This window comes from Heliconius melpomene, chromosome 20 (genome assembly GCF_056956725.1).
Source record: "Heliconius melpomene rosina isolate 202511_hmr_F chromosome 20, ASM5695672v1, whole genome shotgun sequence".
In the NCBI taxonomy this organism is placed as follows: domain Eukaryota; kingdom Metazoa; phylum Arthropoda; class Insecta; order Lepidoptera; family Nymphalidae; genus Heliconius; species Heliconius melpomene.
Genome location: NC_140408.1, coordinates 14,902,385 through 14,927,697, shown reverse-complemented (window position 1 = coordinate 14,927,697; position 25,313 = coordinate 14,902,385). Strand labels below are relative to the sequence as shown.

General features: G+C 34.2%; 1 protein-coding gene across 10 annotated transcripts in view; it reads left to right on the top strand.

Moving 5' to 3' along the window:
* The window catches only part of ATP7 (copper-transporting ATPase 1), a 46,723-nt gene that overhangs the window by 17,614 nt on the left and 3,796 nt on the right, over positions 1-25,313 (top strand). For 9 of the 10 annotated variants that reach the window (XM_085203991.1, XM_085203993.1, XM_085203992.1 and 6 more), the window contains 26 exons: positions 6,682-6,796; positions 7,141-7,268; positions 7,987-8,117; positions 8,719-8,889; positions 9,125-9,204; positions 9,520-9,628; positions 9,850-10,010; positions 10,340-10,440; positions 10,627-10,755; positions 11,217-11,403; positions 11,489-11,586; positions 13,514-13,649; positions 14,072-14,212; positions 14,911-15,019; positions 17,502-17,661; positions 18,189-18,288; positions 19,702-19,902; positions 20,144-20,300; positions 21,099-21,252; positions 21,658-21,787; positions 22,594-22,729; positions 22,932-23,074; positions 23,308-23,400; positions 23,859-23,969; positions 24,389-24,538; positions 24,897-24,967. In XM_085203991.1, coding sequence (XP_085060117.1) covers positions 6,682-6,796; positions 7,141-7,268; positions 7,987-8,117; positions 8,719-8,889; positions 9,125-9,204; positions 9,520-9,628; positions 9,850-10,010; positions 10,340-10,440; positions 10,627-10,755; positions 11,217-11,403; positions 11,489-11,586; positions 13,514-13,649; positions 14,072-14,212; positions 14,911-15,019; positions 17,502-17,661; positions 18,189-18,288; positions 19,702-19,902; positions 20,144-20,300; positions 21,099-21,252; positions 21,658-21,787; positions 22,594-22,729; positions 22,932-23,074; positions 23,308-23,400; positions 23,859-23,969; positions 24,389-24,538; positions 24,897-24,967 — 3,402 coding nt within the window. Of the gene's footprint in view, positions 1-2,220; positions 2,363-6,681; positions 6,797-7,140; positions 7,269-7,986; positions 8,118-8,718; positions 8,890-9,124; positions 9,205-9,519; positions 9,629-9,849; positions 10,011-10,339; positions 10,441-10,626; positions 10,756-11,216; positions 11,404-11,488; positions 11,587-13,513; positions 13,650-14,071; positions 14,213-14,910; positions 15,020-17,501; positions 17,662-18,188; positions 18,289-19,701; positions 19,903-20,143; positions 20,301-21,098; positions 21,253-21,657; positions 21,788-22,593; positions 22,730-22,931; positions 23,075-23,307; positions 23,401-23,858; positions 23,970-24,388; positions 24,539-24,896; positions 24,968-25,313 lie in introns of those variants that run through there. The other variant, XM_085203994.1, reaches the window with a different exon arrangement.

Below are 25,313 nucleotides of genomic sequence, written 5' to 3'. Positions count from 1 at the left end.
GAGTTTGAGTAGCCAAATATGATTCTGCAATTGTTAAATGATAAGGCAATATGTTAGATGTTACGTATATTCTACTTTTTGGAGTTCCGTGCCTTAAAAAGGAAAACAACGGAATTTTTATAGGATCACTTTGTCGTCGTTCTGTTCGTTTGTCAAGACTATTTATTTCAAAATCGCTCCCGTTGACCTACAATTATCATACAATACAACACAATACGAACAAAGAAAAAATCGAAAATTGAAAATATGTAGGTGTTCCTTACACCCGCAAACTTAAGTTTCAATCATCATCACATCTAAGACATGTGCCTATTTTACATATCTCTTAGTAGATTACCGAGTACCGTAGCACAGCGAGTTTGATTCCCACATAGGAGAAATGAATTATTTTTAATTTCAGCTTAGATCCGCGTCTCAAAACCGCTGTCGCGGGGTGTTTTACTTAACACCAAAATCCTTCTACTCACTTTGCTATATGCGGTATGTAGCACTCGCCCACCGGGGCTTCTGTACCAATTTCATTTCATTCATTTCATTAAGTTTACAAAATGGCATATGTCATTTTGTTTAAATTGAACAATCTATACTAATATAATATAAATTATAGTTTACTGTATAACATTCTAATAAATAATTAAGGAGATGTCACTGATTGGAAATGACCTAGCCTACGGGCGGCTCAGTATATCAGACGCGAACGGGCAGATGACGTTGACGGTTTTATAAATTTTCATACATTTTACAACTATTGTTAATTTTATGTAATTATTTACTGTTTATAATTAATTTAAACTACATTTTGGTTGTCTTCTTCTTTTCTTGGTATAGTGTGAAGTTTAGTCCTGGGATTTTATTTGATATTGCTTGCAAAAATTATCCTATTTAATATAGAAAAATGTTTAGTTATTTCATAGAGTCGGTATCTACGAGTATGTACGCACGCACGAGTAACTTTAGGTACTTTTTGTAATATTAAGAATATCCTTTAGTTACTTTTACTTCTTTTGTTGGTTCCTTTCAATAACTCAGATATTTTTTCTAATAATGTCTTACTACTTATTATTCTTTTTGATTATTTAAGCTTATATTTTCTTACTAATTCTGTTGAAAACTGAAAATAATTTAATAAATATTCTTATATAGGCGTAGCCGCGTCCGGGTCCGCTAGTTTAATATAAGTTAGTAGTTGTAACGATTTTTTTTCTATAATATACCTTTAAATTTTTACTTTTCAGATTTTTTCCTTTACTTATATTGTAAGTTCTCAGTTATATAAAATGCAGCAAAACTAAAGTATATGCTCGTATTTTTGATTTCATTGAGTTATAAGCTTGTTATTTTTTTGTGCTCCAAGGGACCTTAGATATATTTAATACGTGTGCGTGCGACCATCATTAAACACCTATAAGGGTTCCGTCTTTACTTTTTAACGTACGGAATCTTAAAAAAGTAATTAAAATACAAATATAACAGTAGTAGCTATTGTCTCGTACAGTTTTTATGTAACAAACTAGTAATTTGTTAATTAACCCACAGACGAAGGAACTAGTTACAACAATAAATTAAATGTCAATTACGTCATGTGTACACACGACACCACCAGCACAGTACAGTAGTGCAGTCTACACTGCTGTGCTAGTAGTCAGCGCTGTAGCGGTGTTTTTTTGTAACACTATAATATTTTGCATATTAATTTCAAAGTTGCAGAGTTTTTTTGTGATTTATGATATTGTTTTCAAAAATAGAGTGCATAGGTAAATACCATGTGCATCACCGCTTCACATCAGGCATACTGCGGTCGAACACAAGCCAACTTCGGATTTAAGAAGTGACTGGAAACAAGGTTCCGGTTCCGTCTACCTACTGTCCTACTTTCCATCTACCTGATACTAAAGAAATATTTAAAAATGTATATGAAATTTTATATTTTGCTAAAATAGGCATTATACATTTAAGATTAATTGTTAAATGTTCCAATTCATTCATATTAGGGCACATACCTAAATTAATTCATTTATTATTATATTTATTCAGTTTTAAACTAAATCAAATATGAATACAGCTTCAAGCGCTTGCATCGCTTTTGTACAAAAATGTTTGCACTCGGCCCGGCGCGACCGCGGTATAACGCACGGCACTAACGCATATGGGTTTATTTAGATTTCTTTGTAACACTAACAACTTAACTTTGTATTTAAAGAACAATATAAAGAATATTTTATTAGCTTTACGTTTTAAAAAACTAAAAACAATATAATTTCTTTTTCTTTCAATAATAAGTGTGTAAGTGTTTTGTGTTGCCTTTAATTAAAAACAAATTAAAAATAACTATATCTGTTGTATCTGACGGTTTTTAGTTCTGGTAAGTACATATTTGTTTTGAAAGCGAATCTTCCCCGTGGCCCCACTGAGCCCACGGCTCTTTATGCAGATAACAAGATGCTTATCGCTTACAATTTAATCACTTGTACTAATGAATATCTATTATTAATTTATTTTTTCAAAATATATTTAAATCTCGTGTTAAGACACTCCGATCTCCGTCAGCTTAATTTTATTTTGTATTTTATATTTAAAAAAATTGTACTTCGGTATTATATAATATATATTTTCAATTGTAGCAATAAATACCACTTCTAGCAATACATATGTATGTATATATGTAGGATAATGATATCAGCGACATTGTAAGATAAAATACAAAGTATGAACACGTGAGCTTTGCATCTCGTTGATGATGATTTGCATTTTTTTATTTTTTTAGCTTAGAAAATATAGCGTGTATGAGAATACTAGAAGAATATATAGAGATATATAAAGTGAAAAAAAATATTTTTTAACAAATAAAACCGACTTCTAACAACGAACAAAAAAGTGAAAAATAATTATACAAAGATTTTATAATTTTGAAGTCGGTGCCAAGTAAAACAAGCAGGCTTAGTTATTAGATATTGTAGTAAGGGTGTTCTAGCATTAGCTTGACACTGACTTCAAAATTATAAAAGAAATCGTTGTTAGAAGTCAGTTTTTTTTTGGTAAAAATTAATTTATTTCACGATTTTAAGTGATGGGTATCTAAAAATGATGGTTCTTAAACGAGTGGTGATGGTGGTGGTCAACGAGTGGTTGTGGTTGTCCTATGTAAAACTTCATTTAATTATGTATTATTTTTGTGCATAGTTACATTTTGGTGTATTGACAAGAACATACATAAAAAGTATTCGGGCGAATATTATTCTCAATCTCCCCTTTTTGAAGTTGGTTGAAAATGAGAACATCCTCTTTTTTGAGGTTGGTTGAAAAGAAATACAACGATGAGGAATTTCACTTCTGACATCAATTTAAAAAGTTTTTGCTTGTAACTATTACAATATAATCAATATTTTACCAAAAAAAAAACAAACTTTCTCAATTTTCACCGGATTCCATAATCGGAACCTAACCAAACTTTCACCAAATTATCCTTGAAGTGTATCCTTTCAAATAAAAAAAGAATTATCAAAATCGGTTGGCGCGACATTGAGTTATTCGTCTATTTGTCGCGCACATGCCTAATGCAAATTTAAGACTTATGTGATTTTCTCATGGATACCATTGTCAGACATGGACCAAAAAAAATGGGACCATTCGGGAAGCTTCACCTTTCAAACAAAAAAAAAATTTCAAAATCGGTTCACCCAATCAAAAGTTATGAGGTAACAAACATAAAAAAAAAAAAAAAAATAAAATAAAATACAGTCGCATTGATAACCTCCTTTTCTTACAGAAGTCGGTTAATAATAAAAAACCTTTTCTACACTATAATTTCTATAGTATTTGGTGCTGTAGTTGGGTTGTACTTTGTACTGTATTGATATGTTTGTCATTGGAAATTCCGAAAGGCGTGGGTTTATATTCAGGTCTTATATTTATATATACATATATATATATATATATTAATCTCAATGCTAGTGCATTGGATTTTACTGATTTCATATTTGCTGATTTTTTAGAGAATGCTATGTCCAGCAGTGGACGACGACAGAGGGGGGCCGTGCCCCTCCACTGAGGTGGTGGTGACGCCCGCGTCCGCGCCATGCTTTACAGTGCACGTGACCTTACTTTTACTTTTATGTGAGATTAGCTTTAATTTGAATAGTCACATGCTCGTATCTACGTACATATCTTATTTTATCGGACGCGCTAATGTCAGGCATTACTTTAACCTTATACCATTATTTTCTTTAGATTGAAATTTTTAAATTCGTTACATCTTTTGAATAGAACATCCGATTTTAATAATTTAAAAAGTATTTTACAGGTATTAAATAAAATATCATTTAAAGAGCTAAGGATTGTCCCTATAGGATCCCTACTTTTTATACTTTTTATAACCTATGTTGTGTTTCCTCTTTATAATATTAGTATAGATTTCATTTCGTCGCGTCGTTAATAATTCGTATGTGATCAACAGTACTGTCTTTGGTGAAGTGGTACAGAACTGGCAAACTAACGCTATCGCGACTTACACTCTTACACTCAGATGTTGTCAGTGTTAAAATATGTTTATATATTATATGGTTCACGGTATGTTCCGCACAAAGCAGCGCAGACCCTCCATTCCTCATTTTATCTCACAATTTCAATATCTTATGAAGTCAACTTTTGTGGAATAGCGTTCGAGCGTTTCATACGATTGTGTAACAAACGGACGGACATGCAACCGATATTAACCGGACGTATTGCGTATAATTTGCTCTACCGGTGTCTACAGCAGGGTAGGCAGAAGAAATCTAGTATAAACACATTCTATTTTCTTCTTGAAACTATAAAAAGCCAATGTGACACATATGTATGTAAACACAACACGCAACAGGAAATCGAATATGTTTATGTTTCCCTTTGGATTAGCAGTAGGTATACTTGAGTCTAGGTATACTCTAGGTCCTCTCTGCTGTTGTGATTTATGCGGGATACAGCGTGAAGCTAAATGAATATTTTAAACTGACCGCCACAGTGTTTGCATACGTATATTAATATTTATTTAATATTATATAAGTGCGGTTAGGGAAATTGATAATTATTCTTGATTATATAGGTACCGTTATGCGCTTCATAAATCGTAATTTAAATCTTTTGTGATTCTGTTTCAATATGCTCGCAAAAAATGTATTAGAAAAAAGTCTGGGTAGGTGGTACATATGCGCGAATAACAAACGCGAGTTTCCCCTCGTAAATCCCGCATGAATTCCGGGATATAACGTAGCCTGTAGTGGGGAACGGAAGTGTGTTATTGGGTACGGAGTGTTTTAACACTGAGTTGCCGGGTTCCATCTGCCTACTCTGCTGCGTGCGGTATACAGCGTGAAGCTTAAAAAAAGATACATACCCAGGGATATTTCTAAGTTGTAACTAAATTTGATAGTAGCGGATTCGATTAATAATAAATAATCGTTGCACTTACAATTTATAACATTTGAAAATATTTTAGTTTCAAGGACGTCCGATTAAGGATAGATATAATAATTTGGAGGTTTGATGAATGTGCCACAAAAACACTCACTAGAAATTAAGTAATAGTTGTTTAAGTTTAACTTGTTGCTTGAAGGCCAATTATTTGAAATTGTATCATTTTCATGCGAGATTTAATTTTTATTCGTTTCTATTATGTTTAAAAGTAATAAACACGATGGTTGGGGGCTATTTCCCGCTCGGTGGGTTACATGAAAATATTTTTTTTCATTTCATCATCCTGGTAACAAGATAAAGCGGGGCTTTAAGTTCCATCATTTAACACATAATGTGTATTTGTTTGTTCGCATCGCAGATATAGCGCAATATAGATACAGCGGGAGGCAGTGGGAACCTGAAAACCTTGCTTTACTATACTTTGTTCTCCATTGAGACACTTCCGCCGAATTATTGTGGCATTGCGTGTTGAGTGGCGGAACTCAACGTCGCACTTTGCCAGAGTGAAGAAATAAAAAGATTAAATATTTCTTTCCCCCAAGTGGGAATAGAAACTACAACCGCCGGGTACCGGGTATACCCACCTATAGTCACATACTTGTGCCACTGTGCCACGACGGCCCCGTAATTAAATAGATAATATGATCAGCGCAGAGATTTTTTGCAAAAGTCCAATAGTTAAAAATATAGATTCTTTTACTAAAACAAACCGTTTAAACGCGCTTAGGACTTAGTACTTATTGTTAAAGCGTGAAATATAATATTTAACGACTGCTGTTAACGTTGTTATGTTATTTCTCATTACGCTGACAACACTACGTTTAGATTTTTTTTCATATGTGTTGTCTTTTTAGATAAGCAGCGGGAACCTAATATTAAGAGACTCCTTACCCCACTTTCCATCGGATTTTGAGACATTGCGTGTTGAATGTTGCAACTCAACAGCGGGTCGATGAAAATAATTTAAATATAACCATTCCTTTTACCAGGAGCTCAAGGTGGGCCAAGCCTTGGGCCTTGGGGCCTTAGTGGCTCAAGCCTTGGGCCTTGGGGGAGTCATATATCCACCAGCGTGAGTCGAAAGGCTAATGTGATGATGATGAATCATTTCCTCGAGTTGGAATCGAACCCACAACTATTTTGCTTACAGATAAACACAGTCGCACTCGCAAACTACAGATAATTTATATTAATTCTTTTAATTAAGCTTATTCTCATTCTTTGTACTTGCAGAGAAGGTCCAGAGCTGGTGGCCGTCCGGGTGCCAATCAATGGCATGACCTGTCAGTCCTGCGTGAGGAGCATCGAGGAGTCGGTGCGGGAGCTGCCCGGTATACATCAAGTTAAGGTAGGTTATAAATAATAACCCATAAGTATCTCTTAAAGTTATTGCGGCTGTAAATGCGACCGTCGCGGGTTTGACCTCACTCGGGGAAATTGTCATTCAAAATAAATCATTCCCCCAATTAAAAATTTAAGTAGGACCCACTACGGCTACTTTAGTGTATTTTTGTTTCGCTTACATCTCTTTACTCAATTTTTTTTCGGTCTTAGGGTTCCGTGCCTTCAATAAAAGATGAACCCGTATGTCCGCCCGTCTGTACGTTTGTCAAGAAGTTTGCCATGTTTTTACTATAATACTGAAAAGGGGATACATAGATACTAGATAAGAGGTAACATTATTTCTTCCAGGTGGAGCTATCAGAACACGCGGGGTACTTCCGGTTTGACCCTCGTCAGTGTTCTGTGGAAGCGATCCGCTCTCATATCGAAGATATGGGATTCGAAGCCCCGACGGATTATCGCGACGACGAAACGAGGTATTTTTACGTTATGAAATATATTCTTTTTAATATCCAAGTCAAGGTCAAGTAGTTCAAGTCGTATAAGTAATTACATTTTTAATATTTTTATAGTAGAGTAGGCAGAGGGGAAAAACTTAGTGTTAGGACTTTTCCGTTCCCCACTTTCTGCCGAATTCTGAAAGCATTGCATGCTGTGTGGCAGAATTCAACACCGCGCTTTGCATTGTTACCAGAGCGAATAAATGAAAACATTTCATTTTCGCGAATGTTAATCGAATTCACAACCGGCCACACGCTCGAGTGTACCTGCGCCACGACAGTGCTTAGTTTTTGAATGTCAAATTTACCACCGGTGCACTAAAGTCTGAGGCGTTCAGGCCTGAAAAGAATGCAAGTAACGAGACCGGACTTTTAAAGAAATGTCTCTAAAATGGACAGATCATGGCCAGCTGGTCTTAACACCAGCTAAAAAGCAGCATATCGCCTTTTCTCACATTTGCTGAGTATTGCTGGTCAATTTACGAGATATTGAGTATTGAGTGGCAAAATTTAACGCCGCGCTTTGTCTTGTTAAGAGGGCAAGGAAAATGAAACAATCTAGTCCCCCGAGAAATCCTATGTTCTAATATTTATAACATATAAACAATTTTTTTTATATGATATATATTTTTTTCATTTATTTTTTTTCCAATTGTGAAATAAAAATAAACTTTTATTTATTGTCTCTTTACAGAAATCTTTTACCGCGTGAAATACCAACAGATCTCCTAATCGACATGACAGGGTCAAGTGATAGAACGGAGAGTACAACACTAATATCTGTGATAGGGATGACCTGTCAGTCCTGCGTTAACACTATAGAGGGTAAGTTTGTTTTACTTTTAAATGTTTTGTATTTTGGAGGGTATCAAAGTTTTATTTAGAGTTAACCTTCTAAATGCCATGACAATTAACCCGTACATTCTTATGGAAATACATTGAAATTCATACCAATTGTGTGTGAATTTCGTTTTAGATTACAAATTACATTCGTTGATAGAACTTTTTAATCATTCCAAGAGCCACGGGTATGAGATCTGCTAGCTTTAAAAATAGCAATATATTATAACAATATAGCTACATAGTCGTTGAGTGACTGGCAAATATGAGGCTCATGCTACATCCCGCACATAGCAGGTTAGACAGAGGAGCCCGGGGATCTAGTGCTTACTATACTTCTTTCCCATTAAATGACTTCAGTTCTCCACTTTCCGCAAAATTTTCGAAGCGTTGCGTGATGAGAGCCAGAACACGCTTAGCCTCGTGACCAAAGCTAGCAGATGAAAATATAAATTATTTCATTCCTCCGAATGGGAATCGAACCCATAACCTGCAACACGCCGGCCTCAAACTCATATGTAATTAAAAATAAACAGAAATATTAATAAATACACTGTGCATTTAACTACTCAATTTTCTCTTACAGGTAGTCTTAAAGAAATGCCAGGCGTCACACACTCGAGTGTCAGTCTGGCAGATAACACGGCTCTAGTCACGTTCAATCCACATGCCCTAACTCCTAAACAGATATCAGACGCAATATATTCTATGGGATTTGATGTTAATATTATAAGTGTTGATGGGAAAGCAGATACAGGTATGCTTTACGCTCTATCTTACTTAGCAAGGCAACCAATGTTAAGACATTCTGTGTGGAAACCGTACCTTAACGCTGCGCTTGTTCTACTTGATTGAATAAATAAAATTAATTTTTAATATAATCATTTCCGAAGCGGAAATCGAACCCACAACCGTTGTTTTTAGAGTCCCACTATGCCACGACGGCTTTGGCCTTTAATTTTTTCACTACATATTAGATAATTTCTTTTCAGATTTAAAACAAAATAATTTCGAAGAAGGTTCAGGAGATAGAGCAAAATCATCGCTAGTAAGAAGTAGAAGTCAACAGAATGTAAGTTAACCTTATTTTATTAACAATATAAATAATATACCTATACAAAAACAATTTGTCAATGAGGACTAGTCGTTCCTGAGAGAAATACATTGTTCAGATTCATTTTTTAGCTTCACGCTGCATCCCGCACATTGTTATGTGGGTAGACAGAGGGAAACTGAGAAGCTAATATACGTCCGTTTCCCACTTTTCGTATTGTGCCCCAGCGCCACGACGCGACGCCCTGTTTATTATTAGTATATACACATGTATTTTAATTATCCATACAATTCTTTTTTTTAAACTAGTATTACTTTTTGTAACACTTTTCAGGGCACAATATCACCAAGTATAGAAATATCTCGATGTACACTAGAAGTGCGCGGCATGACGTGCGCGTCGTGCGTGGCGGCCATTGAGAAACATTGTGCTAAGTTAAATGGTGATATATTTTGTTATTTACTTCACGCTCTATCCCGCATATAGCAGGGTAAGCAGAGGCAATCAAAATTCATATGATATTCTCTCATGTTCGATTTAAAAAGAGAAAAAAAAAGGGAAATAGATGAATGAATTCCCTCGAGTTAAAATTGAACCCCAACCGTCTTGATACTGTCACATCGTTACCACATTAGATATAATAATCATAATAAATAATTCCAGGTGTTCATTCAATAGTAATAGCACTTTTAGCTGCTAAAGCGGAAGTGAGATATGAACCCGCTAAGATATCAGCCATAACGATCGCCGAATCGATTACCGAGTTGGGCTTTCCCGCTGAACTGATAAGTGATAGCGGCGCGCCGCGGGATTTGACGATTTTGGTAAGGTGATGATAGTGTTGACAGTTACAGTGGCATTTATTTTGGTGCTTATGAAAATGTCAATTTAAAATGAAATTTAATTTAATATAGCAGTTGGTTATTAAGTATGAAATAGTGGATGGTGGAAAGGTGTGCTTGAAAAAAAACCCACATAAAACACGGTGACTAAAGGCTTGATTCCCATTCCGGAGAATGAATGGAGGCGAGATCGGAGTGTTTTGTCATCAGGTTCTCTCTGCCTAACGTGAAGCTGAAAAAATGCTCTTGTAGACAACATGACGGTGATACAATAAAAATGTCTGTTTCACACGCTCTTATGTTTTTTCCAGATAAAAGGGATGACATGCGCCTCGTGCGTGAACAAAATAGAGAAAACGGTACTTAAGTTAAACGGCATTGTGTCATGCTCCGTAGCGCTGACTACTTCAAAGTGAGTGAACATTTAAAATTGAAATAATTTATTGCAAAACTACAGCGTCTCTTAAAAATAAATGACATAAAGCATGCTGCAACTTCGTTCAAATTTATTAATATATTAAAATTAAAACGAATTATGTTAGGTCTGCATTCTATTTTAGACTAAACAATTAATATAATTATATTTTTTTTATTTCAGGGGTAAAATAAAATATGATCCAGAAATAGTAGGTGTGCGAAAAATATGTGATACTATCAACGACTTGGGTTTCGAGGCGACGGTCGTCAGTTCCAATAATCGAGGGACAAGTAATTATTTAGAACACAAGTAAGTGACGTTGTTTAGGTATTCAAAATAAGTGTCACTGGCTTTACAAAACTGCAACACGTCGTAAAAAAACGTGTAAGTGGTGGTGGTGAGGGTGGTGGTAATGAAGTGTTACGTGTTTGGTGGAGTGTTCTGTGAAAAGCGAAATTACTGTGCTATATTATATTGCGTTAAGTTGTAATCGTGATTGGATTTATATTAATATTAGATGTGCGTTTTTATTCTTTTCGTCTACAATACTATAAAATGGAACAGAATGATAAAGCAGATAGTAATATCCCTTTATATATGAAAATCATAATTCAGCAGCAGCAAAAGATCACAACAGCATTCCTAATCTCTCTCATTTCGGTAAACCCTGAATGGCCGCCATTACGTACTTAGTTTTAATGGTTTTCCATAAAAAAATAAACGGAAATTCGTCTAAATTACCAAATTTTCTTTGTTTTTCAAATATAAAGAGAAGAAATAAAAAAATGGCGCGGCGCATTCCTCATCTCTCTCATTTTCGGAGCACCCTGTATGGCAGCCATGACGTACTTCATGGTGGTGATGGCGCACGGACACTCGCACAAGGACATGTGCTGTGTTGTGCCGGGACTCAGTCTGGAGAACCTGTTACTGTGGGCGCTGGCTACTCCTGTTCAGGTGGGTGGTAGTGATGGCAGTTGTCCAAACTCAAGTCAGCCTTGTTTAGTAAAGCCTTTATAAACGATCCATTGTTATCTTACAGTTTGTAGGCGGCTGGCATTTCTACAAGCAAGCGTACAAGGCTCTAAAACATGGAACCTCTAACATGGACGTTTTGATATCAATGACAACCACTATTAGGTTTGTACGCTAGAATTATATTTTGTACTTTTTTATATATATATTTACTAGTGGACGCGCGCAGCTTCGCCTGCTTATTTGTACCCTTAGGGATGAATTGTAATAAACCGTAAAACACGTGTTCAATTAAATATTTTTAAGTCTAAATTTCAAATTCGATAAAAATCGGTGGCGATTTAAAGATTTTTCCATACAAACTTTCAACCCCATATTTGCACCCCTAGGGGATGAAATAAAATAAACCACGAAACATGTGTTCAATGAAATATTTTTAATAGTCTAAATTTCAAATTTTATAAAAATCGGTGGGGATTTAAAGATTTTTCCATACAAACTTTCAACCCCTTATTGGCACCCTTAGGAGGTAAATTCTAAAAAACCATAAAACACGTGTTCAATTAAATATTTTTAAGAGTTTGAATTTACAATTTTATAAAAATCGGTGTAGCTTTAATTTTTTTTCCATACAAACTTTCAATTCTTATTTCACCCCTTTAGGGTTAAAATTTTGCAAAATCCCTTCTTAGTGGATGTAGGAAAGTAAACATCTGTCCAAATTTCACGTTTCTACTATCAGCGGTTACGGCTGTGCGTGCGTCTTACCTCAGTCAGTGAGGACAAGTCCTTTTATATATGTAGACTAGTGGGCCCGGACGCGGCTACGCCCGCGAAAATATAAGCCTAAATCATTAAAATAAGTTAAAAAATAATAATAAGTCGAGATTTATTATTAGAAAAAATATCTGAGTAACCGAAATGAACAAACCAAAGAAGTAAAAGTAACTAAAGGAAATTCTTAATATTAGAAAAAAAAACCTAAAGTTTGCTGTGCGCGCGTACTAAACATTTTTCTATATTAAATAATTATTAATTTTTGCGAACAATATTAAATAAAATCTCAAATGATTAAAATTACGATATTTTAAGTGTATAACATCGGTATAGATAACTAAACTGAGATAAATTAATTATAAGCAGCAAATAATTACATAAAAATAATAGTAATTCGAAAATCTATAAAAATTTACAAAATCATCAAAGTCATCCGCCCGTTCGCGTCGGTCATACTCATATTATGCCGCCCGAAGGCTAGGTCATTTGGAATCAGTCACATCTTAATTATTTATTAGAATGTTATACAGTAAACTATAATTTCCATCTAGATGAAATGCTAAAAGTGACTATTATATTTATTTTCATAAGGATGAATATCAAATCATAGAAATCATCTAATTTTTGTTAATGATTTGTATAAAGAGATTTGTATAAATCTATATCGGCGCGCACCATGTATGCATTAAGCAAATTCACTGTGGGTGACGTTTTCTTAAAACAGCAAACTTTGCAAGCCGTTGCTTAGCAACGCGTAGCGACGATTGTTATTAACATGGCGGAATAAATTCCTTGTCAAATTAATTATTTTAATATATTGGTATATAACGAAAATATTACAAATATGAGAAAAAAAAAGTATCCTATGTTCATCCCGGGACCCTCAAGTATCTCTATATGAGTATTTTATCACAATTAAATTAGCGGTTTGGCCCTGATTGCGGAAAAGACAGACAGACAGACAGAGTTACTTTCGAATTTATAATATAGGTATGGATTATGACAAATAGCGTGTAGCAGTATATGTAACAAAGTTTTAGGAAGGTGAATAACAAAATGTAAAATTATGGTTTTTTGAATAAATATATACCTATATTTTTTGTTGTTTCGTACTTTAATAGATATTCTAACTCAAACTGACACAAAGGAAAAAAATAAATAAAAATATATACAGATATATTATAGAAAGAAATCATTGCAAAATTTATATTATTACAGTTTATTTTATACAACATTCATCCATAAGCCCTCAAATTTGAGTTTGTCAATGCTTATAAGTCTATAAGACTGTATATGTATTTTATGAATGTTTCAGCTACGCCTACTCCCTAGCAGTGGTCATAGCGGCCATGGTGTTACAAAGGGACACAAGTCCGTTAACTTTCTTCGATACGCCTCCTATGTTACTTGTCTTTGTGTCATTAGGACGATGGCTGGAGCATATCGCTAAGGTGAGTTTGGGGAATTGAAGGCTACCCTCTAGGTTAATAGGTATGCTGTTGCGAAACATATATATGAACGTTTGGTACCTTTTTATTTGAATTATTTCTACTATTTTTCGAAAATTCTACATTCTATATAATGAAGATATTGTTAATTGTTAACAAAAAAAAGATGTCACTTAAAAATATAAGAGCTAATAGATTACTATTTTCGTTTTCAAACCCGTTGTGTTAGCTAAAAAAACATGTTTTCTTCGTCTTAGTGTAAATATGTTTTTTAGCTCCTTGTTTAAAATAATGTCTCATATAGAGCAAGGTAAGCAAAACCTATAGTTAAGACATTCCGTTCGTCGTCTTCTGTCCAGTTGTTAAGACATTGTGTTTTGACTGTCGGAAACCAGGATTAATTTATTTATATTTATCTTTTGAAGGGCAAAACCTCAGAAGCTCTCTCCAAGCTGCTATCCTTGAAGCCAACTGAAGCGGTTCTGGTGACCCTCGACTCTGAAGGCCAGGAGGTCAGCGAGAAGAGCATACCAGTGGATATGGTTGAACGGGGGGATGTTCTGAAGGTACTTTTGTTTTTTTTCTAATGGTACATTACGGTCGACGAGTCGTGACCGCCTTGAAGTTCAGCTTCCTGAACATTTGCACATTGGGAGAAGAAAATAATGAAAAGTAAGAAAACTTATAGAATCAGATCTACGCAGCTTATCTACAGCATCCCGCACACAGCAGGGTAAGCAGAGGAAACTTAGTGATAAGACATTTCTTTCCTTGTTTTGCGCCGAAACCTGGAGGCATCGCGTGTTAAGTGGCTGCACTCAACGCTGCGCTTTGCCTTGACATCAGAGCAAAGAATAAAAATATAAATTTAAATAAATATTTCATTTCCTCGAGTGGCGATCGAACCTACAAACATCGATCTTACAGTCACACTTTGTGCTCAAGCGCCACGATTGGCCTCGTATCTAATTTCATTTGAAGTCTTTCACATTTTGGTTGAATGTATCAATAAAGGATACCGATTCATAGCGTACGATTGTAAACGCAACGGTTGTGAGTTCAATTACCGATTCGGACCGCATTGCAGTTCCGCCACACTGTCTCTAAAGTGCATTGAGCACCTCTGCCTACCCTATTGTATGCGGTATACGTAAACCTTTTTTGATACATTAGGAGATAAATTTCCAAAACTACATTTCTACATTTCTAATACATTCATATTTATAATATTGTTAAATTTACTTTTCTAATTCAATTCCTACAGGTGGTCCCCGGAGCTAAAATCCCAGTGGACGGCAAAGTAATATCGGGACAGAGTACTTGTGACGAATCCCTTATTACTGGAGAGTCCATGCCCGTTACTAAAAGTAAAGGTAAGAAATATGTTTATTGTTGGTTCTTGATAATATTCTTAGAAATCAGAAGTGGTTATCGTTTTTAAAATATATATGGTATTTAGATTTCTAAATTATATATGAGAGTTATTAATAGGAATATTATAAAATGCCCCGATTGACACAATTTTATTGCTTTTATAGTCTATTTGTTATATCGTCGGGGATAGTGCAAATCCGCGTAACTAGCATTGGATAATTTCGCGTAACTGACATTTGTAGCTAAATCTCAATTTCACGGCCATTCGACGTAAGATCCCGATTGGCAGCCTCCTGTTAGATGGGATTTTTTTTTCGACCAATATAAAGCTAGATTTCGCCTAAAAACAATACTGCGTATCTATAATCGACAATTAACAGTACCGCGTATGTCTTCAAGTGTCATTAGAAGTGTATTTTGTAGTTTATTTTTGCTGTCAAACTCCGTCAAAACACATTAAAACAAGTAGAGCTTACTAAAGAAATCGCTGGCACGCTCGAAACGTTATAAATTAAGAACTGAACTGAACTGAACTAAAGAAATCGAAGCTTTATCTTGTTGCGACACAACCACTTTTAGATAGATAAATCTCTTTATTGCATACATATAGAAAATAAAATATTTTACAAGAGAAATATAGACCAATATTGAAAACAGATAAAAATAAAAACACAACACAATAAAGACATTTAGCGCATAGAGGCAGTATGTAAAGGCGACCTTATCACTACTAGTGATCTCTTACAAGTATAATTAAATAACAATAAGATTTATTTGTATCTATTCCTTTTTACTTTTCACTTTTAGTGCATTCTGCTTAGAAAGTCCCAAATTACTGTCTATTTTCTGAAATAACCAATGTTGCATCGGTAGCTTCAATATCAACATGTAGCAATAATGATTTGTTTCCTGAAAGAATCCTGGAACGTGAGGCTGCCATTGACGCTGAAAAAAGATGCATGTGATCTATGTTGTTCATATAAAGCTGGTAAAAATACTTAACAAATATATCAACTACGTGTGTCACGTAAAGATTTAGCAAACGAGAAAAGACTTTAGATAAAGAGCCTGCAAAAATGGAAAGCTTCACGTAGTAACAGCCGATTTACAAGCTGTGAAATTATGTCCATTTTTGAAAGCTAGTGCATTGTATTTTAAAATGAAGTTAATTGTCCATATAAAACGCTATTGGTTTAATGAGACAACATCACATTTAAAAGCTTCCACATGCACTTCCTTTTTTGTCGATTATTTGAAGAAAATCATAGAAGAGAGTATTAAAAACGTCGTAATTTATATTGATGGTTTACATCACAAAACAGAAACGCCATAGTTTCAAACGCGTTTCCGCATTTTTTTAGAAAAAGACCATACTCAAATGGAAGTGGATTCAGTTCACTACATAATAGAAAGTTAAAACATCGGGAAATATTTTTATATAGTCAATACTCCTCAGTTACCAAAGAAGCTAGCCTGAATCCATTTCCATATGAAGTAGTAACGTGTGACCACACTTTTTTCAAGGTTAGCATTAAAAGTAATCTTATTTATGATACAATCCGCCCTGGAAGAGGGGCTGGTACAAAGTGCGGCAAAGTGGTTTTATTGAAAACAAACTGAACTAATTTCAGCTATTACTACAAATACCAAAAAAGTATTACCCCATTTATTCCTTATTCACTATACTTTATTCTTGTCTAAGAAAATGACTGAGACAAAGTTTATTTATATAAGGTACCTGCAGAATCTATTATTGTTATTCATATATTAAATATATAACAGTAATTTGCTTTTAAATTTACTGATAATATATTTTCTGAAAAAGCTCTTGGTCTTTTGTGTATTAGTACTTTGAAATTATTTATACTTGTAATACTTAAAGTTGTATAAAAGGCTGATAAAGAATTGCTCAAAGCTGATTAAAAAGTGTTATTGATAGTGTATTTTCAATTTTATATTTAAGGGGGATTGTTTAAAAAAATACATTAATTAATAAATAATAAAATCTTCATTTTATTATTAAATATTATTTGGAACATTAATTGCACGTTTGATTTTAAAACCGTGTAACTAACTGTCAGGTTTCAATTTAATAAGATCGTGATCAAATCAAATCAGCGTAAGTGGCGTGTCGCTTAAATTAACCACTTGTTAACTACTGTAAAGGATTGTATATGACAAAAATATGTAGAAAATACCAATTATTATTCTCTATGTTAAAATGAGACCACTTGGATTTAAATTAACGATTTTATAAAGTTTTAACCTTCTCCTGTAAAATCTGATGAAATGCAGATACGCGCTCCCCACCTGTGGTACATACGCGGTTCTGCACTATCCCCGACGATATGTATTTGTTAATATGGCCCCCCTCCCCTCTATTCCTCCACACATGGCTTAGGGTAGCACAGTTACTATAATAAACCATTTAACACTACCTCTTCTTTACCTCCTATAAATAAACAAAAAAAATCTACACAGATTCCCTAGTAATAGGCGGTAGTATAAACCAACACGGCGCTCTACTAATGCGTGCGACTCACACCGGGGAGGCCAGTACGTTAGCACAGATCGTGAGACTTGTGGAAGACGCGCAAAGCGGGAAGGCGCCTGTGCAGCGACTTGCTGACACTGTAGCTGGGTGAGTTGATAAATAGGTATTGTTAGGTGCTATTCAACAGGTAAAAAGGTCGTATTAGAGGTAAGAAACACATGACAGGTCAAACTTTAGCTTTTACCTAGTATATATTACATCAGCTTCATGCTGTATCCTGCACACGGCAGGGAGGCAGAGGGAAACTCGCATTAAAACATTCCATTCCCTACTTTCCGCCTAAGTTTTCGAGGCATTGCGTGTTGAGTAGCGGAAGGCTTTTGCCTTGGTGCCACAGTGAAGAAATGGATGACATCAATTTAAATAAATATTTTATCTCCTCGCCTGGGGTCGAAGTCACAACCAGTCGCAGTTGCGTAGTCGCGGTAACATGCTGTGTGCCTTCGTCTGAAGATAAGTACATCTAAAAAAATATCTCAAAATAATGATTTTTGTCAAAATTTTCTGTTAAGAACTGTAAACAGCATGGTTTAATGATAATTATTTTAAGAATTAGTCAAATAGTAGGTTCAGGTTCGAGAGACATTTTTTTGAAGCATATAACTTGTTTACAGCTACTTCGTACCGATAGTCGTGTTCTTATCAGTGTTGACGCTCGTCTGTTGGGTTATCAGCGGAGCGCTTAAGCTTAAGAGGATACAAGATATTACGCCGGTGAGTTCTGTGCTATTTTGTAACTTACCATAATTTAGACTGTGGCCTCACTAAAGTGTTACACTTTTTTTGGTTGCATATAAATATACAGTTTATTCTACTGAAAATTATTTAATAAAATCCGAATAACAACACATGCAGTACAATATTATCAAACGGATATTTCAATAATTGAATAAATATTTTCATTTCCTTGCTCTAATAACAAGACAGCGTGCGGCGTTGAGTTTTGTCACTCAACAGCCAAACCTAACAGAAATACGCGGAATACAGCGTGAAGATAGTATTTTTTTTCAACTAGCGGCCCGCACGCGGCTTCACCCGCTTGAACTACATGATTATTCATTTAATAAACAGAATTGACTGACAACTATAATGGCTTCTAAAATAGGTACTACTTTAATATATAATCGTCTAATATGATTTTTTTACTATGTTATCGTTATTTCTATAAGGATTTATGAATGTTTTGAATTAAAAAATACGAACAATGTTGATACTTACATACATAACGTTGATATATACATAGCTTCACGGTTTATACCTAGCGGGGAAGTCAGAGAGAATGGAGCGCCAAGCGCTACGGTCTCTACATACTTACTTCCTTTGATACTTAATATTTATAATAACATACTTTGAGTGTTGAAGTCAGTGAATGATTTAATTTTCTCGTTCAGAAACAGCCTTAAATGTTAAATTATTGATTCGGGTAAGGATTCATAATATTCTCTTAAAATAACTGTAATGATTGCATATTAACTCCTGTACTGTTTTGAAATTACTTTTGAGATCTTTCCCTTTTTTGAAGTCGTTTGAAAATAAGTTCACCTTTTTAAAGTTGGTTGAAAAAAAATGGAACGATTGAGGAATCTGATTTCTGGCGAAAAGTTTTAACAATGTTTTCCTTGTAAGTATTACAGTAAAAGTAGGTGTTACAACTACGTAGGCCATCTGTGGTCTTCATCATCAGTTTAAATATATTATAATATAAATAAATATAAAAATCGAATAAATGAATCGAATATCGAATCTAACATATTTAATTGAGAACCTCCTCGTTATTTTGAAAGTCGGTTAAAAATACAGATTTATCACAAGCAAATACAGATTTACTATAAGTTTAAGTATAGATATAGATTGCTTTTTATTTGCAAGCAAAGTCATGCCTTGAGTTCATGCAAATGACGATAACTTTTTTTAAAGGTTGTTTTGTAAAAAACGGTTAATTAAATGTTTTGAATTAAAACAAAGCTATTGGTGAAAGTTTTAAGTAATTCGGTTCAGTACTTTGGGAGATAAACGTGATTATACGTTAGACAGAGAGACAGACCAGAAATTTTTTTAAAAAATTTTGCTTTCTATTATTCTTGTTAAGTGTCCCTCTATCTATATAAACTATATCCTTTCTTCTAGGCTATGTATCGAGATTCCGGATTCTCAGATTGGGAGTTAATTTTCCAAACTGCGTTCCATTTCTCCCTATCAGTATTGGCCATAGCCTGCCCCTGTGCCTTAGGCTTGGCAACCCCAACTGCTGTGATGGTAGCTACGGGGGTGGGGGCTAAATTGGGATTACTTATAAAGGGCGCTGAGCCCTTAGAAAATGCTCATAAGGTATTATTTTTTTATAGCTTTTGATGTCTTTTGTTTTAGTTCTAAATTCTAGCTATACACACACAGACTTTTCTAAAAAAATTTTCTATAATATATATATTAATTTTCTATTAATTTTCTATAATATATATATTATAGAAAATTTTACTATTGGCTATATAGACAAAACGTTTCTTTTTTATCCTCTGGACTGTTTTGTGCGTATATAAGGTATGATTTTTAAATGTTCAAGTATTTTTAGGTAAAAACGGTGATATTCGACAAGACAGGTACTATAACACAAGGCAGTACGACTGTAGCGCGAGTGTCTCTACTCACTGGCGAATCATCCACTCTACCTGAAGTATTAAGGTGTATTCTGGCTGCGGAATTAAATTCTGAACACCCTGTGGCTTCTGGTAATTTTTTTATTGTATAATTTCAGTTTTCAACAACACCATTCATTGATTTTTGATAAACAAATAAAACAATCGTGTTGCAGAGAGACAGCGCCTTACTGTAAACGGTTGTTGGTTTATATATAAAAATATTTTTATTTTTTCTATTTATGTTTAATTCTAATGTATAAAATATCCCATAATTGCTAGGATAATATAAAATATCCCATAATTCCTTTGAGCTGGACAGAAGTCTAAAAACGACAATATAGAAATTTTTCAGCATCTGAAATTTAAAAATACATGCCCGAGTTATACGTAAAAAGAAATACGTGTGTCAGTTTCCGATGGCGACTTAAAATAAAACTAAACAATAAAAAAAAATCCGTCAAGCCATGAAAATTAATTTCTCCCGCTATCCCAATATAAATATATCAATAGTCCGCTGGTATCGCTGCAGCACCTAGTTGTGGCCTTGCGCTAAAATAATGTTGAGAAATTGTGTTATGTATTTTGAAACGTATCTCAAGATAAATAAATACTAAAAAAACTTCATCAAGGCAAATATTTTTTTCTTTCCTAGTAATAATACTTTGATAAAAAAAAAACATGAAAAGTTGCAGTGGTCCTACGAACACAAAAGTAAATATTGCAGATTCCATTCAAAAATTGTGATACTCCTGCCTTGTGGAGTGGGTTCGCGGTAGGTGGCTGGCTGTGGCTTTCATTACTGTTACATTAACACACTGTGCCAAAACATCCTTCAAAAATTGGAATTTTTGAAATTAAAGTAAACTTTTCTCCTTTCCGCCAATTCAGCAATAGTTCGCTGGTGTCAAAGCGTGGTGGGTGATACTCGCGCCTCGTGTAGTGGGTTTGCCGCCGCACCCGGTTGTGGCCTCCGAGCTAAGATCACTCTGCGTAATGGAGTGACTTACTCTCCGCAGTTGAAGGCTTTGTTGGGGAGTGCTAAGTGAGTATGGTTTTTTCTTTTATTATATACAATAGCATACCTACTATAATTCTTTTTACTGACGAGATGAAAGAGTTATGCAGAAACTGTAAGGCTTACCGCTCTATTTTTCTGGCAATCCTGCTGAAACTATTAAATACACGAGGAAATGATATATTTATCGAAAATTGTATTTCCCTTTATTCACTATGGTGTAGAGGCAAAGCGCGGTGTTGAGTTCCGCCATTGAATACGCAATGCCTCCAGAATTATTTAAATTAAATAGGAATATGTAACATAAGTGAGTTACGCTTAATATTATTATGAGGATCAAAGTAAAGTTACAAAATTTTCCCAATACATATATGTACCATTTTACTATTAATTACTGTAATGAGACTGATCTCTTAATTTTTATCGGAACAGGGAAGGATCTACAATCCATCTACAAGGTGTTCCGGTGGAGATAGTGGGAGGAGAAGGTGACGCGGCACTCTCTTCTGCCCAAGCTGCTACTAGATTACACGCTATTATACGGTTACATGCTCAAGACGAGGTTAGTGTGTAATTTCTCTACTTTGTGTCGTATATTCTACTAATATCGTAAATGTGAAATCTTGTAAGGGTGGACGTTTCTTCCATTTTCACGCAAAAACTACTTTACGGACCTAAATGAAACTTTGTAGTAACATATCTTATACATTTAAATCATACATTGTTATGTATGTAAACATTTTCGTATAATTTGGTTATAATGTAACAACAAGTTTAAGCAAACAAGGGAGTCGCTAGTATATTATATTTAAAGACAAATAAAAAAAATATAACTTTTATTGAATTATTTGACGATCTGTATTTTTTGTAGACTAAGCATTAAAAACCAACATTTTTTTCCATTTTCTTAGTAAAATTAATATTTAAGTTTTCTTTTTAAGGACGAATTTACCAATTCTTTTATAATATAGTACTAAAATAAATATTTGTTTATTTCAAATATAAGTCTAATTTTGGGACATATCACTTTTAACAAATATTGTTTTGATTATAGTATATGTAATGTAATGCGAATGATTGACACTTTTTTACATAATTCTAACGTCTCCTTAATCTTAACTTATAAGTGTACTAACATGTTACTATAAGTGCACATACATGAAGTGTGTGTGTGTTTTTATATATAAGTGTACTGTGTGTGTAATTATGTTTAACGAAACAATGAACATATTAGAAAACGTTATCAAGATTTGAACTCCCGTCTGTTAAAAAGTCCAATTTCTACATGAAATTTCTGTATTCACTATTATTTATAATGTCCAAACACTATGACTCCATTCAAACGTCACAATGTTTCTATTTTTTTAGGAAGTAGAACAATTAGTTTTAATTGGTAACAGAGAGTGGATGGCCAGGAACGGAGTGTCAGTACCGAGGAGAGTACAGGAGACTTTACAGAGAGATGAAGAATTAGGAAGAACTGCAATATTGGCGGCTATTAATGGTAAGATAAAATGTCTAATAAAAAAATGAATATATTATATACATATATAGATTGAGACGACAATAATATTCAAATATTTATTTTATTATGATTTCATTATGTTCTGAGTAGAAAATATTTCATCGTCATCTTTATCTCTCTCTCCGTGGAAGAAGGAAAGAGTTTAATTCTAATACAATAAAAATGTTTTTTTGTTTCGCAGACCAACTAGTATGCACAATAGGCGTGGCAGATGAGGTGAAACCCGAAGCGCATCTCGCTGTGTACTGTTTAAAAAAAATGGGCTTAGAAGTGTGTCTTTTGACGGGAGATAATAGAAAAACCGCCGTTGCTATAGCGAGACAGGTGAGAGAGAATTATTATAAATTATAATTATATTTATTTGTTTGCCTTGAGTGGTAGAACGAGAAGACTTGATGACTTGCGTTTAAACGCTGTGTTCAGTAAGAAAAAATAAGTTTTATTATTCTGTCATTAATTAGGATTAAGCTATCGATGGAAAACGCAACGGCCGTGGAGTTAATTATCTTTACCTATTCTTATATATGAGGTATGTATCTTTCTATTTCACTTTCAAGGTGGGCATCAACAAGGTGTACGCAGAAGTTCTCCCATCACACAAAGTGGCTAAAATACAGAAGTTACAAGAGAAAGGACAGAAAGTGGCCATGGTGAGTTTAATTTAGAGTTTGAAAATGTTCTTAGAATTAACCCATTTTTGAGCGGATAACGTAGTTTTTATTCTAACTAGTTTTTGAAGACTAACTTTAAACGATATATGGCTATCATGGACCTAAAATACTATTAAGTTCGACAATTTGAATAATATTCAAACAAACAAATAATCATATAAGGCTGTGGTCAGTCGTAGCGCAGAGGCATAGGCGTACGGTTGTAAACGCGATAGGTGTTCGATTCTCACTAGAGGAAATGGAATGGAATATTTTCACTTCCTTCCTCTGGTAACAAGGCAAACCGTGGCGTTAAGTTCCGCCACGCTATAAGTCGGCGGAAGATGTGAGACTTAATATAGGAAGGGTTGTGTCTAATACTAGGTTCTTAGGTTCCCCTTACCTGTCCTGATATGTGCGGGCTACAAAAATAACATATATTTAACAATATTTAACAGGTAGGCGACGGTGTAAACGACTCACCGGCGCTCGCCAAAGCGGACGTCGGTATCGCTATCGCGAGCGGCACCGACGTGGCCGTGGAGGCCGCCGACCTCGTGTTGATGAGGGTGAGTTTGTTATTTACCATGTCGTTAATTTAACATGTTATTAATTTATCGGTTTGTTAATTTACGGTGTTGTTCATTTTCAGTGTTGTTATTTTAACGTGTTGCTAATTTACTGTGTTGTTAATTTACCGTTTTATTAATTTGTTGTTAAGCTACTACTTTGTTAATATTTCATCTTTAATTATTATTTAAAATTATAATTTATGGTTGGAATGATAATTAATAAAAATATAAATGCTTTTGATATCTTTAATTTTAATCCAATATACTATCTTTACTAGATGGTTTAATTGTGTATCTTTAATACGATGGTTTTCCTGACTCATATTAATTTCAATAAGTTATTATTTCATTCACTCTTTTACACCTATGGATATGAATGTAATAATTATTTAAGTATAGCATATTATATTTTACAGAATGATCTCCTCGACGTAGTGGCGTGTTTAGAACTTTCTAGAACTACAGTAAGAAGGATTAGACTGAACTTTTTATTTGCATCAGTGTACAATCTACTGGGGATTCCCCTAGCTAGTGGTGCCTTCGCTATGTATGGGTTACAGTTACAGGTATTCTACCATATATTTTTTCGTTAATTCGTTCATTCAGTAAAAATAACTGTTGTCTGTGTGTATTATCTGTACGTAATTAAAGTACTTTTGTGTGTATTTTTATGGATTCAAGCTATATCTCGCATAAAATGAGTTTTACAGTGGGAGTTTTGTTGTGAGAGATTTTTTTTTAAGCTCAATTTTTAAGACATTGTGCACTGAAACTCAGTGCCGCAAAATGCTTTGTCTTCTTACCAGAGCGAACCTACAACCACCGTTTACAGTCAGATGCTGTATCAGTGCAACACAATAACTTCTATATAAAATTATATTTCAAATATTATAACTGAGTATAATCTTAACTTTTATATTTTAGCCGTGGATGGCGTCAGCAGCGATGGCGATGAGTTCAGTATCAGTTGTATGTTCCAGTTTATTACTCAAAACGTACGTATTTAGTTCATTCATCCGTTCATTCGCTTCGTTCCTTCCGTTCAATTTATAAAATAAGCAAAGCGTGTATGTAACATGACTTAAAAGAATAATATTGAATATCTTAATAAAAAACTAACTTTGCAGAATTTTACGTAGCGATCAAATAAAAAATTTAAAGTATATTTTTAATTGGATTTTAGGTTGATGTAGCGTTTTTAATCATTAAAATCGTGATTAGGAAAAAAATCTTCTTTATTTAGGTCCAATACTATATTAGAATAATATTCATTCAATACATCAAATTAGAAATAAGTCAAGTAGCCTATTGTACGAGTAACCATTTGCATTTACAACCATA